The 22,570-nt window shown below is 46.8% G+C and overlaps 1 protein-coding gene across 2 annotated transcripts in view; it reads left to right on the forward strand.

Annotated features, from left to right (window-relative positions):
• Nucleotides 1–22,570, forward strand: part of COL5A1 (collagen type V alpha 1 chain) — a 404,609-nt gene that overhangs the window by 268,200 nt on the left and 113,839 nt on the right. For both annotated transcript variants that reach the window (XM_054997811.1, XM_054997812.1), the window contains exons 18-27: nt 560–613; nt 2,439–2,492; nt 3,020–3,064; nt 6,624–6,677; nt 7,525–7,569; nt 9,271–9,324; nt 10,859–10,903; nt 11,841–11,894; nt 12,639–12,683; nt 15,382–15,435. In XM_054997811.1, coding sequence (XP_054853786.1) covers nt 560–613; nt 2,439–2,492; nt 3,020–3,064; nt 6,624–6,677; nt 7,525–7,569; nt 9,271–9,324; nt 10,859–10,903; nt 11,841–11,894; nt 12,639–12,683; nt 15,382–15,435 — 504 coding nt within the window. The remainder of the gene's footprint in view (nt 1–559; nt 614–2,438; nt 2,493–3,019; nt 3,065–6,623; nt 6,678–7,524; nt 7,570–9,270; nt 9,325–10,858; nt 10,904–11,840; nt 11,895–12,638; nt 12,684–15,381; nt 15,436–22,570) is intronic.

The following is a 22,570-nucleotide window of genomic DNA, read 5'->3' on the forward strand; positions in this document are numbered from 1 at the left end:
GATGTCATTATGAGATGCATTTCCCTGCCCTCATAGCATGTTCCAGAGGAGGAGGGGAGGGCAGGTTGCTAGCAGTGGGTACTTCCACCTTCAGAGGTGCACATCTGTTTGTATGTTTTCAGTGAAAGGGAATTTTTATTATAAGGTGTCTTGAAGTTCCTGTTAGACCCATCAGCTGAGGATTGGGAGGGTGACAGAGGAAAGTTGTGTTTGGTTAGCATGAGATAGGTAGCCTGCAGACACTATTCAATGACTGCAAGATCTCCAGCATTCCAATGAAAATGGGAAGAGCTAATGCTTGTAGGACGAATATGATCCCTTTCCAAAAAGCTTTGTGGATCTTGAGTTTTCTGAGATTGTCTGTCACAGGCTTGGGAGATCCCCTTGAGCCCCTGCAAGCAAAGCACTGTAGAAAGCCTGCTATGGTGTCTGGTGCCTCACCTCCCCCTGGAATGGTGTCAGTGCCAAATAACAGCTCTGAAGAAGGCTGGTCATACCACAAACACGTGGAGGAACGTGGGCTGACCCTCTCTGTCTCTCTCTCTCCCTCTCATTCTAGGGTGACCGAGGTTTCGATGGCCTGGCTGGATTGCCTGGGGAGAAAGGACATCGGGTAAGCCCTCAGTTCTGACTGGTCTTCTCTAGTGGTCCCAAGCCGGGCTAATAACGGAAGGCAGTGACTTAATGAGCATAGCTGGCATATTTTGCCTGGGATTGGTTCCTTTATTTTTCTCCCATTCATGACCTATTTTTAAAGTTCTCTGCCTGATTTCTTTCTTTTTTTAACAAAACAAAACAAAGTTGGTACACCAGTTTTGCGCATGCAGCCTTTCAGACACCTTCTGACAGGTAGGACTGCCTCTTGCTATATGTGCCCCAGAAGGCACTCCAATCAGCTGATAAAAATCTGCTGGTGGTCCCAGGCCCCAGAGAGGCTCACCTGGCCTCAACCGGAGCCAGGGCCTTCTCAGTCCTGGTACCAGCCTGGTGGAACTCTCTGTCTGCTGAAACCCAGGCCCAAAAAGATCTATTAGCTTTTTGCTAGGCTTGTAAGAGAAGAGATGTTCCACCAGGCATATGGCTGAGGCTGGGTTATGGACCCACTTCCTACCAGTCTCCTGTCCCCGTCCTGACTTTCTCCACTGGCTGGACCATTGCTGCCTCTCCATCTCCTACCCCATAGAATATCTGATTGGGATGTAAATATGAACCACCATCTAGAGCTGTTATATTTTTCTGAATTATATGTTTGTTTATGGTTTTAAAGAGAATTTCATTGTAAATTTTCATATGATGTTATTGGCTCTGAGCCCGTCCATGGGGAAAGCAGATTATAAATTGAATAAATCAAATCAAATGAATCACTTCATTGGCTGGAGTTGTGTGTGTATTGTGGCATCATACACCACTATGGTAGAGAGGTTAGAACAGGATCTGGAAGACCCAGTTGGAATCCCCACTTGGCTATGGAAGCTCGTCGGATGACCTTAGGCCAGTCATAGCCTGCCATGCAAAGCACACACTTGAGTTGTGTGGAGCATATGTTTAGTGCCTCTCCCTAATGAACTGAGAGTTTCCCTGGAACACATTCAAAGCTTCCACAGCTGGGCATCATCACAGAGTATCCATACAGAGTGACTTTCAGGGACGCCTGTCTGTTATTACTGAATTCTTCACTGACAGGCTTCCAAGGAATGCCTGGATTCCTGCAACGTAGTTTGCTGGCTTTGTGGTGAATCTGGGCCCCCTAGAGAGAGGGTGAAACGAGCAGCACAGCAGATAACTCAAGCGATCCGTATTGCTCAGAACGAAACTCCTTGTTACGGTTTTTAACAGGTTATAGCCCCATTAGAAATTTACATGAGCACTTTGAGCACCTTGCACTTTAGTATTATTTGTATTATAAAACTATATAAAAATCGATAGAAATATCTATTTTTGTATATTGACTAATTGTTCTACTTATAAGAATTTGGCTTTAGTATGATTCTTTAGGTTAGTAGTACCTTTAAGACTAACCAACTTTATTGTAGCATAAACTTTCGAGAACCACAGATCTGACTAAGAGTGCTGTGGTTCTCAAAGAGAGAACCACAGCACTACGCAACAATAAATTTGGTTACTCTTAAAGGTGCTACTGGACTTCTTACTATTTTGCAACTACAGACTAACACAGCTAACTTCTCTGATTCTTTAATTTATAGCCCTGTTGGGGGGTTCCGTTCGTCTGTGATATCACGTTTTTTGATGAGTCAGATTCTGTGGAGGGGGGAGTTAGGACACATTTATGTGTACTGTAATGGGACCCTGAGATAGCACAGGGCAGCCTACTTAGCTCCATTTGTTATGGCCCACAAACCTGGAGGATCCATTGGCTTAGGAACTTCTTTTCTTGGGGGTGTCAGCAATATGGGTGAATGTGCTGTTAACTTTTTTAGGGTGATCCTGGTCCTTCAGGTCCCCCAGGAGCCCCAGGAGAAGATGGGGAAAGGGTAAGTCAGTTTCTCTTTTGGATTCACGGAACATAATTTGGACCAGTTCACATGCCGGTGTTCCTCACTGTCGCACTGAGTGATGCCCTACATGGATAAATGGAACCACCACAGAGCTGTCCTCCCCATTGCATGTCCTCCCCATCCACTCTTAAGATGTATCCATTTGACAGTTAATCCTTCTGCTGGGTTTTCCTTCAAGCCAGTTACTTGATCCATTACTTGTTAACGATGAGCTTCAAGCGTCAAGTGTCAAAATGATCTCCAGAACTTCCTCCTTTTGTAAGGAGATGCATCTGCATAAATATTGGCATGAATTATGAAGACATCATTTCCAGTGTTTCTAATCTCCAGTCAATTCTGCCTCAGGGCTTATGCGGGCTTCCTTATGCACGGCTGCCCTTTTATTACTTTTGGGGAGTTGCTTTCTGCACAGTTATTAACAAAGCACAGAACATCTGTGATATGCCTGCCACAGGGCTAGTTTTAAACTGTTCTCTCTCTTTCCCTCATGTGCTGCCAAACAGGGCGATGATGGAGAAGTTGGCCCCCGAGGTCTCCCTGGGGAACCTGTAAGTCACCAAGCACCTTCCTGCTCTTGAGCTTATTTTGGGGGTTTCTTTAGGCATTCTCTTGAAAACAGTTTGTGAATAAGTGTCATGTATCATGCTAGTAGAGAGCCAGGATCAGCTGCACTTCACTGGCTGTCAGGTAAGCCCAGGTTTGCAGCCAAAGCATGGACAAGACCTGAGCACTTCCTTTGTCCAGACTGCTAGATTCAAGGAGCATGGAATTCTTGAGATAAGAGCCAAAGGAGATTTAGCAGGACTTTTATTTCTATTGAATCCAATGGAGGACATGAGACTACCCACCTCCTTAAAAATAAAATCTGGTGGGCTTTCATAATTTTTCAGAATTTGAAATATGGAAAACTAAGAATTCTCCACCACCAGGTTCATTTCCCATCTGAATAGGTGACTGCCATGCCTAGTAAATCCCACAACAGCCATCCATGTAGCTCCTGTCTGTGCAGAATTCCCTCTGTGAAACTGCTGGGGCCCCAGTTCAGGGGAAATCGTTGCCACTAAGCCTCTCAGAAATCTTTGGGGCTAGATTAATTGTCCCCTAAATTGGAAGCTAGGAACGTTTTCCATTTGAGTTTCAAAGTCTCCTTTTGTAGCATTCCCTGTTGGCCCATAGGCCATTTTCACACTGCTTACCGGCCATGGAACATCGCTCCGAGCTCCCAGAAGGACAGCGTCTTCCTGGCGTGATTTCGCGGGAGAAGTGCTGTTCTCTGGTAAGCAGTGTGAAAACGGCCTTCGTGCTCTCCCTGGGAGTGTGACCTTTGATGGATTCTTTGTCCCTGTAGCCTTCAGGGCATCTTGAAATGCAGATGGGGCTCAGCACTTGTAGAGCACCTGTTTTGCGTGAAAGAGGCCACAGGTTCAATCCTTGGCACCTCCAGTTAAAAGGACTAGATAAAAGGTGTTGTGAAAGGCCTCTTTGCCTGAGAGCTGTTGCCGGGCAGAGGAGACATGACTGACGTTGATGGACCAATGGCTTGTGTAAAGCAGTTTTTTGTGTTGGTGAGTTTTGCAGCCAGCACCATTTTAACCCCCAATTGGCAGTACATCCTCATCCCATTTTAAGATGCTTTGAATTGCATATTGGGAGCTCCCCCATTGTATCCTGAACTCCACCCCCCCCCCCTGTATTTTTTGTGCTGAACTTCCAACCGAATTATGAATTCCAGAAAACTCAAAAGCTTGTCCACTGTCTTGTGGTATGTGAGTTGGTCTTGATGAAAAGGTGTCACCCAGCTGCTTGTCTGTTTGGCATTTGCATCTTACAGTCAGATATGAGTGTCATCGCATCTTGCTCCTTTTGTCACTTTCTCACAAGAAATCCAAGAAATCCAGACTGAAAATTCACACACACTATTGAAATTTTCCTTATTCCAACTTGCTACATTGCAGGAGTCAGGGAATAGATGGAGGCGGTGGCTGCAAGAGCAATCCCGGTGCAAATTCTGACTTCTGTGGGCTTAGGCTGAGAGTTCTGCCTGGGGTTTCTCCGCAGCACTGTCAATGATAGAGGCAAGGAAGGTCTAGACACCATTTTACAGCTCTTGTTACATCAGAGTTATTATCCATCCCCCCCACCCTGCCCCAGTATCTTTTCAGCTTGAATAGACAGCTGTCAACATAATTTTGAAAATATCTTTTAAAAACCGCAGAAAATGTTGATGTTGCAAAAACAATTTACTGATCTGAGAGTTTTCACTGGAAACGTTAAAAATGCTTAGTATGAGCAGAAGAAAAGGTGGTGTGTGTGGAGGGGGAGCATTTGCAATCTCACTGTGCCAAAGGAGGCACAAGCTGTCTTGTTACAGTCTTCCCTGGAACCATCAGTCTTCCTATTTTCCCAACATATAGTGATTCCGCACACGTTGGATAATGCAGTTCCAATCCTCTTTATAGATCATTTGGAATGGATTTTTTTTGTGTGCAGAACAAAAAATCCACCTCAAACGATTGATAAAGTGCATTGAAAGTGCATTATCCAACGTGTGCGGAATCACTCATATGTCACAGTCCTAACTTCTGGGCTGGTGACTGCTCTAAAGACTAGCAAGCAAGCAAGCAGTCAGGCATTTCTAGGTAATTAAGCAGACATTTAAACAATGATAAATGGGTGGGGCGCTTTTTAGATCAAGATCAGGGAATGGCATGGGATGAACAGAAGGGAAACTCCCTGAAGGGGACACATTCTCATCCATAGGCATGTTGGGAGCAGCCCGTTGAATGCTGCTGGTTCATCACAACCAACAGGGCAGAATTAAGGGGAGGACTGAAGCTAGGTGTAGCCCTTCTCTTTGGGACTGGGGACACTCAGAGCCTCCTTTGGGCAGAAGGGAGAGGGATATGCAAGATCAGCTTCAAGGATGACACCCATTTGGCAAGCCCTGGAACCCAGTTTGGTGTCATGGTTAAGAGCGGTGGGACTCTGATCTGGAGAACCGGGTTTAATTCCCCACTCCTCTGCTTGAAGCCAGCTGGGTGACCTTGGGTCAATCACAGCTCTCTCAGAGCTCTCTCAGCCCCTCCCACCTCACAGGGTGATTGTCGTGGGGATAATAATAACAGACTTTGTAAACTGCTCTGAGTGTCCTGAAGGGCGGTATATAAATCGAATATTATTATGTTGTTATTCTCGATCGAGGCTGCCTGCCCATGGCTCGCCATCTGGGCCACACCTTCTGCCTGCTCCAATTCTGTTCTGGCTGCTGCTTATGGCTCTGGCCTGGCTCAGCCCCCACCATTTGGGAGAGCGTTGAGGGGGCCTGGCACACCAGGGCACCGGGTTGTTTCTTTCGTTCCACTGTTGTCTTGAGTCAAACAGGTTTTTGAAGTGCTGCAGAAGCTGTACAGTGAGAGCCCACAGGGAGACAAGGGTGTATATTGCAGGCAGCAAAAGCTCTATTGTGGGTAGCTGGTAGTTGCGGCAGCGTTGTGGCAGTGAGGAATTCGCATCCAAGGACTCACAGCTGAAAGGGAGCACTGCAGTTTTTAAAATCTCTTCAGACGGTTTGTTGGATTTTCTCGGGCAACAAACAAGGTTCTGCATCATGAGAAGCAGCAATGCTGGGTTAGGGTGAAACGGAGGGACACCCTCTGCTGCCTTGCTCTGTTTCTTCACTAGATTCTAGCCTGCCACTTTTCATGGGGAAATATGATGCTGGGCCACCTTGCCTCAAATGGTCAAGCGTTTGTGGTGCATCCAAGAAGGCAATGCAGAAAGGCCTGGAGCCAGTCGGTGAGGAAATCTGCCCAGGTCGAGGCTGCCGTGTGGTTCTGGGCTCCTGCGTTGGCTCTGGCCAGCCACACGCTGCTTAAAGATGCCTTGCTTGAAACGCTAGTCAGTCCCAGGACTCCTGATTCTCTCTCTCCCCATTCAAAAGCCTGCTGCCAAGCAAAGACGTCTTAGTGCTGAGAGTGAGACAGGAAGCTCATGCCTGTCCTTTTGAGGGTGCTGTTATTCTCCTTTCCAGAGAAGTCAGCGGTACTGAGAGTAAATGTTAACATCTCACTAATGGCCTATGCAACCTGCATTTGTTTCCTACAACAGGGACCCCGTGGTTTGCTGGGACCAAAAGGGCCCCCAGGGCCTCCTGGACCACCAGTAAGTAGCATGAGGCCTTTTCAGGCAGTTCATTCTGTAATGAGGGTGGGGTTTGGGATTACTAGCAGAGGCCTGTCAGCACCCTCCCCAGACTGCAATCCCCTGATTTCTCTGTAGATAAGGGAGATAGAAGCCATGACAGTTAAAGGGCAATGGATTCCATAGCACATTTGCCGGCTTACTTGTCATCATAAAGTCTCCTGTTCAAAACAAGGTCCACAGTTTTCTAAATTGTATAGATACAATGATACCTGATAAGGCCGTGGTTCCCAGTAAGTTTTTTATTTTTTGGCAGCTGCCATTTTAGTTGCCCTTCTTCTCTATATCTTGTATGCTGAGCCACACCCTTGCAAAGCAGGTCTTGTGACTGATAAAGTAAAAATCTTTTTTTCCCCCAATTACCTCGGATGGTTTATAATGCACTTAAAAGCCACCAGATATTATACAAAAATTTAAAATAAGACAGTTACCTTTGCTTGGTCACCATTGAATTGTCACGCTTCCTCAGATAAGAAGCTCCCACAGGAGAGAGATATTTAGCTTCTGAAACAGACTGCCTCCGCGGTTGAATCCTTCTCTTGGTTGCTGCTTCAATCCCAAGGCATAGAAGGCTAACCCAGAGCAGTGACTCACGCAGAGATGCAGTAGGAAGTGTCTTTTGTGGGTGGGCTTTATAAGCTCACAGGGGCCTTTGTTATTTGACTTATTTCCTGTGGCCTGCTCATACCTCATTGGCTTGAGCCAGTTAGATGCTGGGCTGGAACTGGGGAAAGGAGATCTTGCCTCTTTTCAGAGAGTAAGAAGGTAGCATCTCATAGTGTTTTTCTTCTTTTAACTTCTTACATAGGGCATAGCTGGTATGGATGGACAAACAGGCCCCAAGGGGAGTGTGGTAAGTTTTCTTTGCCAACCATCAAGGTTGTGTGGGAGTGTGTGTTTGTGTTGCACATTCCTCCTCTGTAAATTAAATTTGCTAATTGCTTTTTAAAACTTCCTTCATTTCAAACATGGTAATATTACAGGCACTGCTTTCCAACAATAAATTGCTGCTAATTAATTTTGAATTTGAAATTGATTTTCCACTAATGTCGCATGTTGCTTCCCTTTGTAAAAAAAAAAAGGAAATGTTCCCTCTGGAGCAGTCTCCAGTCCTCAACACAACTGTACACTGAAGCTATGTGCATGTGTACATGCTTGCTTGCAGGGGTGCATACTCTACCAAAGAAGAAGGGCAATAGGAGGGAAGAGACCCCTTCGCTTATTGCTGTGCACATTTGCTTTTATGTCTTTTGGGGGTAAATAGATTATGCATTTGTGGAGACAGAATTAGAACTGGTGGCCAATATACAGAGTGAGTGAGTTTTGTGCACTCCATGGTGAACAAATTAATGAAAGAATGAATAGAGAGGAGAGGGAAAGTAAAGGGGTTATTTGCAAAGAAATTCCACGTACAAGTTGCATGTGTTTCAGTGAATGCTGCAGCCATGCAGAAGCATAATGAAGGGTGAGGTGCAGAATGAACACTGGTGTTATGATAAGACACCTGGCAGCCAAAGGATAAAAGATTGCCAAAAGGGCTTAGACAGTGTTTTTTCTTTAAAAATATTAATGTATTTAATTTAATTTAAAAATTAAAACAAACCTCATACAAAATAGCAATAGAAATATAACAACTTTAGTGGCAGAACCACACATAAGTATCTATAAAAAGAGGGCTTCCCCAGTGACCTCTCAATTCCCCAAGTGGTGTGAATCCATCCTTTTGAATATGTATTTGCTTTGTAAAGTGCAGCCAATTTCCCTTCTGCAGTGCAAACCACTTCAGAGTAGGTAGCACCAGCCAAACGTGTATGAATTCAGTGATGGTCTTTATTTACAGTTCCTAAAAAGACCTTGCATAGGAACGTTGTCCGGGCTACAGATGCAGAAATAGCCTGTGGGACTTTTCATGATGCAAGATCACCTTCAGATACTGTAGGCAACCACTGCCAGCAGACCAGGAGTTGCTCTGTGATTTTAGAGGGACCCTCATCTCCTCTTCACACTTGCCCATAGAGACACCAGTGGCATACTGGGATGCCCCAGCTGCTGGCTTTGGTTATCCAGACCTAATGGATTAACCTTTTGCTGGTAATATTAAGCTGTAAAGAAATGGTGGTCTCAAGACATATGACTATTAAAAGAAATGAGTTGCAAATAGTGCTGGAAATCTTCAAACTAAAATAATGTTTTCTAATATTATCTGAAGCATTTGGGAGCTGTTTTAGAATATGGAGCTCTCTAAATGATACAATTCATTAATAATAGTAATATTATAATTCTACATCTTTTGTCTACAGTGTCTCAGTATAAAATGTACAGATTTCTGTGATCTTTTCATGGGGTTGGATGGGATTTTTTAGTTTCAATCACTGATTCACTTGTTCTGTTGAAAAGTAGGTTGTATGTTTTTGTAAAGAAATGAATAGTAATATTCCTGAACAATGTATTATCACTTGTGGTTACTTTTGTGTGGTTTAAATGAATGAAATACATAGCAAAAATGATACAGCTAACGGTAATGAATTTTTTTCCTTTCTGTGCCTCTTCCAAGGGTCCTCAAGGTGAGCCCGGACCACCAGGGCAGCAGGGAAATCCGGGCGCTCAGGTGAGATGGGGGCAGTTGAGCCAAGTGAAAGCAAAGTCTTCAGTAGAAGGCAGTGACCCATTGTCATTCTGTTAGGGCTAGGAATTGGAGACTGAAGCAGGTTTCATGTTTGATCTCATTTTTATCTGCTCCTTTCTCTGAGAAACTCGGAGCAGCTTACATGGCTACCACCTTTTCACTTAACAGCATATAAGAGCCATGTAAGTTTTAGTTAATGATGGTAGTTCTAGATGGGAACAGGGAAAAGGTGTGTGTAACACACCATTCTGTCTTCCCTGAACAGTTTGTTATCGTCTGCCTGTGAAGGCCCCTCTCAGTCTGTTAGAAATTCTCCCCTTAAGGGACACTCTGTGGATAAACTAAGTTTGTGCAGGGACACTCACCTCACCCAAGAAATTTCACTAGACTTACAGGAAGACTCTTGGCTAGAGCTGGGCATGGACCGGAAAAACCCCACGGACCGTTGGCCCATGGTCCATTGCATTTCACGGACCATGGACTTTTCATGGACCCGCCCCATTCATGGACCGGTTCATCAGTCCATGGTCCATCATTTCCAGGGGCTCTAGGACTGCCCCCTTTGCACTCAGAAATGCCAAATTTGCAGCAAAGCTTCAGCAGGCTCTCCTCCAGCCACCCTGCAAGTTTGGCCAAGATTGCATTTCGGAGGTCTGAGTTACATACCCCCAAAGCGGCCGCCCCCCAGAAAACGTCCAGTAGATACTAGGAATCGCAAATGTAAATTGACTTCCTTTGGCTTGCAGAACCAAAAAGTTGCAATGGAGCAAAATCAAACAGAAAAGGGTGAGGGAAGAGCCCCCCCTCACTCACCGCTCAGGCACCTTCTCAGCCATTGCCTAGGGAATTAATTCTTGCTCCTTGCTTGCATAGAGAAGAATGGGAGCTCTCTGACTGGCAGCCAGAGGTACCTATCAAGGTTTTGAGGGCTAGGATTGGTGTGTTCCAATGTCTGCAGAAGGTCTGCAGACGTCCCCTCCATTGCCTAGGGAACTGATAGATCGGTGCCAGGATATCTGGACTCACAGACCAACACACTGGCCCAAACGCACCAATGTTCGTGAAAAACAGGGTCCCACAACCCACGTGTTTGCGAACCACGGACTGGGCCGGACCGTGTCAAATTTAGGTCTGTTTTCTGGTCCATGTCCACCTCTATTCTTGGCATCTCCCAAATCTTGCATATATTTTTGACTGCAGGCAAAATCCAGTGGTACCTTAGAGAGGTACAGGGAAATGTTCCTCTCCTCATTCCCTTTTCCTGAGAAATTTCACAACTCTTGCAGACATACTTCTGGCATCCCTTGAAGTTCCCCGAATACTTTGTTCAAGAAGGCATTCCAAACTTCTTGTACTTTAGGTGAAAATTCAAGGCAATTCTGCTGAGGAATTGCTGTCCATTGTTGGAAGTCCTTTTTGGCTACCCTTTCTGAGCACTATGCAACATGTCTTGTGAAGGATTCCTTCATATACTTAAGCCATAACACTCTTCTTTGTTTCCTACCTTTTCTTCCAGGGTCTCCCTGGTCCTCAAGGCCCAATTGGTCCACCAGGAGAAAAAGTAAGTTAATTCAAAGCAGCTCTGACATATGCCAGCTTGTGATGTTCAGAATGCGTTTGGTGTCTTTAAGTAGCTTCTGCTTTCCTTTGCAACATCTGTTTCTTTCTTTGGCTGGGGAAGCTTAAAGATGTCCCACTCCAGGCTTGATAAAGATGAACAAAAACAGTGTGTGTATCTTCCAAATTTCTAATGCTTGCATTGCAACTTAGCATGGCAAATCAGCTTTAAAGCTCTTTGAAAGTAATCTCTGGCAAGATGGTGAGGGGAGGCTAGCCAGATGTTTCAGCAGGTCAAATATAAAGAAAAGTATCAGGAGATGTGTGCATTTTCATCGCTTGATGACTTCAGCATGCATGAATAAGCCACTGTGGATTCAAGTAGCACAGAGAGACATTATATATCTTTTGAAATGCTCTCCTTTTAAGTGGGACAGGAGCAGTTGGTACCACCAAGGGCTGCACCGCTGGGCATTGGCCTCTCTGACCCCACCCTGTCACACAGACAAAAGGAGGGCCCAACTACACACAATACATTTCCTAGGTCTGGTCAGCAGACAGCATCTGGAAGTTCTGTGCATGGAAGTCAGTTCCCAGACATGCGGAAGCCAGAGCCTGATCCAGATTGGGGACCTGGTGCACATGCACAGGGGGTTTAAGCCTTTCTTTTGAGAGGACTTACCTGCAGTCTACCTGCACCCATCAACAGGGCTCATAGGGGGAGAGGCTTTGGTGTACCAGCTGTAATACATTTGATCTCTTCAAGCCTCCCAGTTCACACATGCCAAGCCCAGCCTGACGTGAACTCAAGACTGAATTAAGCTCCTTTGAAAAATGTCATGAATCTTGGTGTCAGAGAATGATGGACAAGATGGTTCAGGTTGTGTTGCTTCTGTATTTGTTTCCTGCACAAGTAACTGGAGTCCCACTTTTTCCCTTAGGGTCCACTGGGAAAACCTGGTCTTCCTGGCATGCCTGGAGCAGACGGTCCTCCTGTAAGTTCTGCTGAAAACCACCTTAATGGCCTGTCTTTGTAGGGGTAGAGGCTTCGGAGGGCTGATTCACAGGTTACACAGTTCACATTGCTGACATGTTGCTGCCACAAGGACTTGAGATCAGAAGTGTGCCTCGAGTTTTCTGTTGGGAGTTCAGTTTCCAGGCATGCAGGGGTCCTATTCAGATGTCTGTCTTTCTCAGAATAGCCAGAGAGATGGCTCCCCTTCCATGGTAGGGTTGTGTGTGTTCCCAAGAGATTCACTCCCATTGTACAACTGCTTGTCCAGTGCAACTCAATAGTTGCATGCATGAAAGATCATCTCTGCAAGGTGCTGCGGCTCTGGCTTTGGCTGACCTGAAGAGCGTTTCTGAGGTCAGCAGCCATCACTGGCAGTGTATCTCTGTGTGCCCTCCTGGTTTGGTCTTGGCATGCTTGTGGTATATTGAACTAGAATGGATTTTTTTTCAATTGACTTTGAAAATTACGCCAGAAATTATACAGGACAAGCCTAGTTTTATTGTTTGAGGCTTTAAATAGTAAAACTCAGAAGCTGCTGGAACACTCTCGTCTGTCTTCTCCCAGCCGGACCCATCCACTCATCACCCTATCGAGTAGCCTTGAACTAGTCCAGTGCATGTGGCAAAAGACCAGCGTGTTGCTGGAAAGGACGCTGAAAAGGAATCCAGAGGCACCCACTGCAGACTATTAAGGACTCACTATATTTCCCTGTCCTTGTCTACAGGGCCACCCAGGCAAAGAAGGTCCTCCCGGGGAGAAGGGGAGTCAGGTATGTATCAACCAGAGGGATGCTTCCATGGCTATCAGTAAGCAAGATCGGAGTGCAGGAGGTTGCAGTATCTGTGCTTGCATTGCCCTTTAGGGGACAGCATTGAATGCAAACAGTTCTGGGTCCAACCCCTGGACACTTCCCATTTAAAAAGCTGGGAACAATCCTCGGGCTGGCTGTTGTGGGGGGACACTGTCAGTCTGCGTATAGTAGTATTGAGCTGGGTGGACCAATGGCCTATTTCTGGATACAGCAGCTTCACTTGGGAAGGCCTCTGTGGGACAGGTGAAACAAGGATGAGCAGCCCCAGGGCCCAGAGGAGGAGACAGTTGAGTCTGGACCTCCCTCCCCTCTCTTCCAAGGTTACAGAGGGCCTGCCTCCCTTGGAGGCCTCTCGAGGGACCAGGGTGACATTCCCCCTCTGCCATGATCTGCAGCCCCCAGGTACTGCATGGCCTGTCCATTGCGGTCCCTCTGTCCCTTCCCTCTCTTCCTAGCTGAAGTCCATTGCCAACTGTGTTGCTCACGAAATGGTCCCAGCCAGCCTCTTAGGGAGACCTGAACTCTGTGTCTCAGTCATTTATTTCAAAAGAGGGCTTCTGTTGGGCCTGGCCCCAGCTGGATGAAGGTTGCAGGAGCCTTGCTTAGAACTGAGTCACCAGGTAATTGTAGCCACAACCCTGCTGGGGGCCATTCTGCCACCATCGTTTGGGCTTTGCACAAGGACAGGGGTTTAAAAGTGCAAGCACTTGCAGAATTTGAAAATGGCATCATCCATCGCAATGCAGCTGGTGTGCTGGGAGCCATTTTGCAAATGGCAGGGCACCGGTAGGTGTCTCTGGACCGGAAGTGCAGCTCCCATGACTGCCTCTTCCCTCATGAATGGTGGGTTAAGTCACTGTGACCTTAGAGCCAAGTTTGCCCTGCTGGGTTTGTTCTTGTTGACTTGAACCAGTGGCTGGAAATGGATCAGATAATTTCAGTTTGGCTGGACTTATCAGGGGCTGAAGAGAAAGAGCAAGTCAGAACCCTCTTTGAGACAAGGAACACGGAACTATTCTTCCGATACTTTATTTCCAACAGCAGGTGAGCCAGAAGCCTCCAAGAAGCCCTCTGGCACACACATCCTGCTTGCCCCAGTATGAGGAATTGCAGGTCGCATTCACAGGTTGACTGCCTCTGAACATGAAGGTTCTATTCTTAAAAACCCTGCTAAACTCCATTAATTTTAGTTCTCTACTCCATATCCTTAAAGCATCTTACAATAAAATGCAGAAAACTACCAATACAAAATTACCAATAATTGATGGTCGTTGTGGATTTTCCGGGCTGTATAGCCATGGTCTTGTCCAAGACCACGGCTATACAGCCCAGAAAATCCACAGTAACCATCGTTCTCCAGCTGTGAAAGCCTTCAACATTACCAATAATTGTCTGCAGTAGATTTACTTCTTAAAATAAAAATTCCCCAGTTAAACTGCAGTTTGCCTCCAGTCTTATAGATGTCCATGAGAGCAGTGGTCGCAAAACTGTTCAGTCACTGATTTAGGAATTGCATTTTAAAAGTGTACAACAAACACGGCAGCTGGAATTCAGTATGAAAAATACATCAAAGCTCAGTAGCCATGTCCATCCCTAAAAGAATTCACAGAGATAGCAGCATAATACTTTGATTCAGTCCATCAGATTCCACCATGCAGCGTGCCTGCTTTCAAAGCAACACAGAACATTCTTGGGGTGCATGTTGAAAACGGAGGTGTGAGATGGATGGAGTCCTGACTGCAGTTCCTTCAGTGTTAAGACAGAAAAGGAAGAAGGTCTTGCAGGCTGTTTAGGTGGGAGCTGCACCTTGTGCAGAAGCTGTACGATTGTGCAGAGGCTGGGCAGAGAAGCCAATGGCAGATCTCCCACCAGAAGAGTCAACAGCTAGTAAAAAGCCTGCAGCATTAACTGACTCTCAGGTGTCCCTTCTCAAGGTGGAAGAGAGCACAGCAGACCTCATGTGCAGCCTCTGTGCCTGGTGACCTTAGCGCACGCACACACACACACACACACACACACACACACCCATGATAGCATTTCATGAGCTTCAGAAACTTCCTGGATCTGCAGATCAGGGCATCATTGAACACTTGACAGACAGCTGTCAAGGATAGCTGGCAGAGTTGAGCTTGGCAGATGGCAAGCTGTGCAGGCCTGCTTAATATTAGTACTCATGGAGGCTGCTTTTCAAAAAGACACAAAGTGTCGCTACTATAGAAACCAAACTGAGTGGTGTTGCTTCATGACTGGAGGACTGGTGTGTGTGCGCACATGTGTGCGTGCGTGCGTGCGTGCACGCACAGGAGCCAGAGTTCCATGTATAGGTTTCAGAAGGTCCAGATGGAATATTCTTGTCTCTTTTCTTCCTCCAGTGTTTGAATTCTCCTCCTTAAGAGCTAAATGTGGTTGAATCCAGAGTAGACCAAGATACAAAAATGCACATGTTTATGGGGAATGGTCTTGCCTCATTCTATGTGAAGAACACATTTGTCTCACTGTGCCCTTCAATGCAGCTACAGAACATGGTCTTGCTCCCTGGCTCTGGTGCTGTCCCATGTTGCCCCCCCCCCCACAGCCACTCCCTCCTGCACTTCCATAGTGCCATCAGTGAGCAGTTCCACCAAAAGAATTTCCCCTTCTTTCCTTCTGATTTCAGGGTCCAGCCGGCCCACAGGGCCCAATCGGATATCCTGGCCCACGTGGTGTAAAGGTAAGAGAATACGATCTTTAAGTTCTGCTGAAGAGAATATCCTTGAGGCAGAATGATCTTTCCCTTTCCAACAGAGAAAGACAGAGGTTTCAGTGAATGCTGAAACAAATTTTGGGGTGCGACTGCAGAGTGTGTCCCTTTCCCCACCCTGGTCCCCACCATCATGCAACATGAGAACCAGCCCTGAGGAGCTAAGCAGGAGTCAGAGAGAGTCCTTTGCTTACCTAGTTAAACATTTACTGCTGCTTGTGGCTCTCTTTACAGAGACCATGCCCGTTTTCACACGTCTTACCTGCCGCTGGAACATCGTGCAAAACACCTGGAGTACAGCATCTTCTCACATGAAATCGCACCAAGAAGACACTGTCATTCGGGAGTTTTGCACAAAATTGTGTCCTCTTGGTGATATTTGTGCAAGAACACGCTGTTTTGCGCGATGTTCCGGCGGCACGTAAGACGTGTGAAAAGAGCCCTGATTTGCAAAGATCTAACATCACATTCTTGCTGTATTAGACCCACAAAGGCCGTTTAGCTGCTTCTGTTTTGCTTACAAGTGGGCCAGTCCTGAAGGCAATATCCTCCCCTTGTTTATCCTGGTACTCATAGTTACACTGCTCATGAACAGAGAGGTTCCATTAAGTATCACGGCTAACAGTACTTGCTAAACCAGCCCTGCATGAATTTGCCTAGTCATAGTTTTAGAGCTGTTTAAGCCAGTGGCCATCGCCACGTCTTTTGGCAATGAGTTTTTGTCTGTCCTGAGCCTCCCACCAGTCAGCTTCACGGAGTTGTGGGGTTGCTCTGTATCTGCTTTCTCCACATCATTCAGAAAATTACACACATGTATCTTATACCCCCATAGTCACCATTTTTTTCTACACCAGAAAGCCTTGGAAATTAAATTAGATTTGCTTTAGCCTTCTTTTCCGTTTTCTTAAAATACCCTTATTGCACAAGACCACAGTTACTCCTTTGTTGGCCCACTGAAGTGAAACAATTCCGTGCAAACCTGCCAGTCCTATCCTTCCCTATTTTTTTGCTTTGCGGCAACATCACCCCACTAAGGGCCTACGTTGGCAGAGTTCCAAGCATGGGAGGTGGTGTGTGTGTGTCTGCTCTGAACTGTCTCAGCATGTCCCAGGATCCTCCCTCATTGGCTCTGAGTTTCCTCCCTTGCCGTCCAAGGCTCAGTGTACGCATCGTTTCATTTTTTCTGTTAGAACTGACTGTGCAAAAGGACTCAGGAAATTAAAATGTCGTTAGCAAGATTAAAGAGCAACATCAATACGGTGGCTGAACAATCTGCTTGCGTGCATGAGCTGTGAGTCTCTTTGGGACTGTGATGGAAAGGCTGGGGGGGCTCAAAGCTCTGTGGGGGCTGCAGCCTCAGAATTAGAATCCCAGATTTTGTAGGAGCACTAAGAGGTGCATGTATGTGTTAGGTCAAGGTGCTCCCCCTGTGCTCCAAGCCCTCTTAACCAGCCAGGTGTGGCTTTTTCTGTCTCCCGTGAGTTGTGGGAGGCAGGCTGCAAGGGGCAAGACTCGAAGCCCATGTTAGTATTTCCCTACCCTAGAGAGACTGCGCTGCACAGAAGGAGGTTCCCAGCCAATCCTTTTGGGATCAGCTTGTCTGCAAGGAGGAAGCTCACTGTGATCTGCACAGGTTTGGGGGGTTTCAGTCCTTGCTTGAGGCTAAGACTGAGGAAGTGGCTTGAATCCACAGGCAGAACCAATGCAGTGTCGCAGGTGGAGAAGGGACCCCTTCCCCCTCCCGTTGCTCTCCTCCTGGACTTCTGAGTCCTTCTTATGCTCAGTGGAGGGGGCCCTTCCTTTTCCTCCATCCTTCTGCCTCTCAGGGCATTCATTCTCTGAGTTGCATCTCCAGCCTGCCAGCTCTTTCCCCAAGGGGTTTCATAGCTGCTGCCTTCATCGACGGGGCTTCCTCACCTTGGCCTTCCTCGTCTTGTCAGAACAGCCTCTTAGTCTGGCCTTCCTCCTCTCAAGGGGCCTGTGGAGGGGATGAGTATGCAGCAGGCAAGTCAAAGCGCATGCAAGGGACCTCCCCGGATGGGCAGGGGGATGCCGGCCGTGTGTTTGTCGGGGAGTAGGGCAGGGCCAGAATAGGAGGTGGGCAGAAAAACAGCCTTGCCCGTGGGGTCGGAAGCTCCTGTGCCAGCCCCGCTGAAGAGTGCTGAGGGTCCTCTTGGCTTCAGTGAGGCTTCTGGAGGAGAACATCCTGGGGGTTGATTGAGCTCGGGGAGTGCTATTCAAGAATTACCATTTTTAATTCTGTATCAGAAACCCAGGAAGAACATTATTTTTGTTTGCATTAGACATGGAGAGTGTTGTTATCTTTCTGGAAACTTATGTCAGGAAAAACTTCAATTTTAATAAATATGGGAACATGTAGTCCCAATATAATGAAAACAGTAATCATGCCCTTTCTGAATTTACCAAAGAAAATTAAACCGATAATTTTGGAAGTGCCCCCCGCCAGCTGGAGCAGGGAGAGACAGGAACCATGCCTTGCCCCCCCCCCCACACACACACACAAAAGAAGGCCGTGTGGCACATTGGTCTTTTGATCACATAAAATAATGGGCCTTGAAAGTTTAAAGGGCCAATACTCCATGGACTCGCTGGGGCACACTGTCTCCCCCCTAGCTACTCCTGCTGCCACACCAACACCATTCCCTATTCTGATACTATCAGAAGTGGAAATATCAGAATTGGGGATCATTAGGGTGACCTTTTGCAAAACCAGATGTTGCCCATCTGATCTAATACCAGAAATATTGGGCATTTTGTCACAACTGCACTCCTGTAGATCTGGAGAGAGCAGCATCAACTGGATTTTCTGCCTCAGTCATTGGATAGTCTTGGCCCTGTCTAGAGTTCAGTTGTCACCATTGAGCATAGCAGAGGGGAAGCCTCATGCTCCCTTGCAGGTTTTTAAGCAGTAGGTAAAGGTAAAGGTAGTCCGCCTGTGCAAGCACCGAGTCATTGCTGACCCATGGGGGGACGTCGCATCGCAACATTTTCTTGGCAGACTTTTTGTTGCGGGGTGGTTTGCCATTGCCTTTCCCAGTCATCTACACTTTACCCCCACGAAACTGGGCACTCATTTTACTGACCTCAGAAGGATGGAAGGCTTAGTCAGCCTTGAGCCAGCTAACAGAACCTGGCTTCCACCAGGATTGAACTCAGGTTGTGACCAGAGTTTGGTCTGCAGTACTGCAGCTTACCACTCTGCGCCACAGGTAAGAGTTATAAAAACATGTTCTTAGTGGAAAGCTGTCAGCGGTGTCTAAGCAGTCTTGTAAGGCAGGCTGTGAGGTTCACTGTGCTGTGGGGAAAGCCGTCCTTTGTGATCCCACATGGCCTTCGCTGGGGAGGCACCCTAGGCAGGCCTTCTTCAGAGGGTCAGCCAAAATAGGTTGTAAATACAGGAAATAAAAAAGTACTGTGTGATGCAATATGCAATTAAAATTGATTCAAAAGTGTGCATAAAACATACAATAATTTAGTATATGAACGAAGAACAAAGCATAGTTGAGTACATATAGTAAGAACAAACACAGTGCCAAACATGTTTCGGCACAATGCCTTCAGTGTATAGTATAAACATAATTAGCATAACATATGTCACTCATAACTAGGATAACATAATACATCTCAAGAACCAGTGAGAGAATTAAATTGAAATTGCAAAAAAAAAAAAGCAAGCAAAAAGACATTAAATCCACAAATTAAAAACAACCCTAATTTTTTTTTAAAAAAATACACAGATTATTGGAATATATTATGAATTCCTTGCAACAAATTACCAGGGTCCAGTTAGTAAGTACACATCTGGATTCACTAAAATCACAGCTTAAAAAGAACAAACTTTACTATATAGAAGTGCAGCTATATAGAAGTGCATAGATAACCATTCTAACCTGGTCTAACTACAACTATCAAAACCCAAGGGAAAGTGTCTTCTCAACCTAATACAAAATAGTATCAAACAAGCTACCAGATAAATACATCCCAACAAATACATTCCATTTAAACTGCATAGCTCACACCTGGAAATAGCCATGAAACAAATCATCCTGCAGACTTCTGAACAGCCGACTGCCAATCTGTGCCCTCATTCAGACCTTGAGGATCCTAAGTTCATAAGATGAAGATCCAAAATTTCCCCCCTTTTTCAAAGAATCCAATCCAGCTGAAGTGTAGGAGCCACCACCTTTCCTACTACCCAGAATCTTAATTCTTTATCTGAAGACTTCACAAGAGGAGCCTGGAGTCTGCCAAACTGTATACAACTCTTGTGTTCAGAGATTCTTTTTTTAACTGCGCTAGATGTCATACCTGTATATATTATGTTATATGGACTTTTAGCAGCATAAAGTACTCCCTTGGAGTTCACAAAGGAATTATTAAAGAAGTTGCTTACATTACAGGGATCCTGAAATGTATTCATCTTTATACGATTAACGCAAGCCCTACAATCCCACACGGAAGATTACCTTTAGGAAATTCTGCCCCTAGTGCTGAAGTCTGCATTGGAACTGCCCTCTTAACCTTACGATGTGCTAATATGGCCTTTCTTCAGAGGCTCTTCAGCAAGTGGGAGAGAGATCAATCTCCCAAGGGATATGGGCATGTAAAGAAGTCATTTCGTAGAAAAAGAACTTCAGGGACTCATTAGCATAACTCATTAGCATATGCCACACCCCTTGATCGGGCCAAAATGGCCAGGATTCGGCTGCTGCCCAATGGGGGAGTGTTCCCCCGCCTGGCAGTGGCCTGAGCAGGGCCGTTTTGCCCCCAATCCAGGCCAAAACAGGCCCAAAATGTCTCAAAACGGCCATTTTGGGCATGTTTTGGCCTGGATCAGGCCCCAAACGGCCTGGATTGGGTCGGTGCCAGGCAGGGGAGGGGTTCCCCACCAGGCACCGACCCAATCCTGGTGGTTTTGATTCTGATCCCGGCTGAGAAGGGCCCCAGATGGTCAAAAATGGCCATTTGGGCCTGGATCAAGGCTGAAACAGCCTGGACCAGATCAGTGCTGGGCAGGGGAGGGTTCCCCCACCTGGCACTGAACAGATCCTGGCACTTCTGGCCCCGATCCCGGCAGAAAATGGCCCAAGTGGCCAAAAGTGGCCATTTTGGGCCTTTTGGGCCAGGATCGGGGCCAAAAAGGACCAGATCTGGTCGGAGCCGAGAGGGGGAACCCTCCCATCCCCACCACTGACCCAGTCCAGACTGTTTCGGCCCGGATCCGGGCCCCAAAGTGCTGAAAACAGCCATTTTGGGCCCATTTGAGTCCAAATTGGGGCCTAAACAGCTGGGACTGGATCGGTGCTGGGTGGGGGAAGCCTCCCCCGCCCAGCACTGACCTGATTTGGGCCCCTTTGGCCCCAATCTGGGTCGAAAATGGCCATTTTGGGCTAGTTTTGGCCAGGATCGGGGCCGAAATGGCCGTGACTGTGTCCGTGCCAGGCTTCCCCTGCCTGGCACCGATCCTATCCGGGCCGTTTCAGCCCTGATCCAGGCCAAAATGGCCCAAAATTGCCAACAGGCAGGGGAAGCTTCCCCCACCCAGCACTGACCCGATCTGGGCTGTTTCGGCCCTGATCCGGGCCAAAATGGCCGAAAATGGCCATTTTTGACTCGTTTCGGCCAGGATCGGGGCCAAAATGGCCGGAACCTGGTCGGTGCTGGGCTGCCTGGCACCAACTTGATCCTGGCCATTTCGGCCCTGATCTGGGCCATTTCGGCCCTTATCCAAGCCGAACTGGGTCCAAAATGGCTGAAAATGGCCATTTTAGGACCACTGCTGCCTGGACCGGGGCCGAAATGGTCGGGATCCGATCCTGGCCATTTTGGCCCCAATTGTGGCCGTTTTGGCCCCAATCAAAGCCTAAACAGCCCAAAATGTTTTAAAGGCAGGGCCACCTGACTTGGGAGAACTACCGGAACGCCGTTTCTTTCCCCCTCGAAATGAGCCCTGGGCATGTCACAATGAGGACTGCGTGCTCCAGAAAAGGCACCTTAAATTAAGCTTGGGTACTTACTGGTGGTTGCTTGTGATCCTTCCTCAAAGATTGATGAGCGTGCTTCCTGCAACTAGTGCTAGAAGAGAGCTGAAGGCCTCAGAGGTGAGGGAGGTACCATTGCTGGCTATTGGGACTTGCAGCTTTTGGGCCATCGAGGAGTGAATGCTGAGTGAGAGTGAGCTTGGCAGAATTGGTTCATCTCTGGTTGCAGGAGCAGCGTGCTCTTGCCACAGGCGGATGTTCTGCCATCTGAAATTCCCCAACCCTGTTCTGAATGCTCAGTCATGTTGGTCTACAGTAGGGAAAGATGCAAAATCTGGAATACAGGATAATTTTGCTTCCTTTCTCTACAGTTGAGGTAGAATGTTTAAGGGTAAAAAACATTCCTGCCATACTTCCTGGGGATCTGGCCCTTTCAAATGTAGAGAGATCATCCTGTTTGCCATTTTGAAAAGAGTTGCGTGTCACACTTCTGCCTGTTTTGTTTAGGAGTACAGGGTGGTGGTTGTGCCATCCCCCTTTAACTACACTTTTTATCTCACCCATCTTCCCAAGGAGCTCAGGGCACAGTACATGTCTCTCCTTTTAGCTTCAGCGCAATCCTGTGAGGTAGAGCCATCTGGAAGGCAGGGATTATCCAAAGTCACCCAAGGAGCAATGCTTTGAGCCCACACTCTAGCCATTATCCCACAATAATTGATACACATGACACATACAGTTGTGTGCAAGCACACGCACATACAGAGAAATTTCTTGAGCTTTAGCAAAACTTTTCTGTCTGCTCTTAAAATTCCTGCAATGAGAGCAGAGCAGCACAGCAGACTCCTTCAAGTTTGCATTTCATTTTCCTTTTCCTCCCTGCCCCAAAATGTTTCTAGTTTTACCAAAGCCCATTTAGGTTCCTTCGAAATTCCTCTGTTGTTTTGCCATACAGGAGCCTCAAAATATCAACCTCCAGTTTCACTCTAGGTGAAATTCGGTGGCAAGCCTGCACTCAACTTCTTGGGGAGACTGGGTAGCCCTGCACAGCCTTCCTAGTGTGAGTTTTTAAAATCCTGAAAATATCCATATGTTACCATTTTTTG

The sequence above is a fragment of the Eublepharis macularius genome, chromosome 14, assembly GCF_028583425.1.
Source record: "Eublepharis macularius isolate TG4126 chromosome 14, MPM_Emac_v1.0, whole genome shotgun sequence".
NCBI classification, from domain to species: domain Eukaryota; kingdom Metazoa; phylum Chordata; class Lepidosauria; order Squamata; family Eublepharidae; genus Eublepharis; species Eublepharis macularius.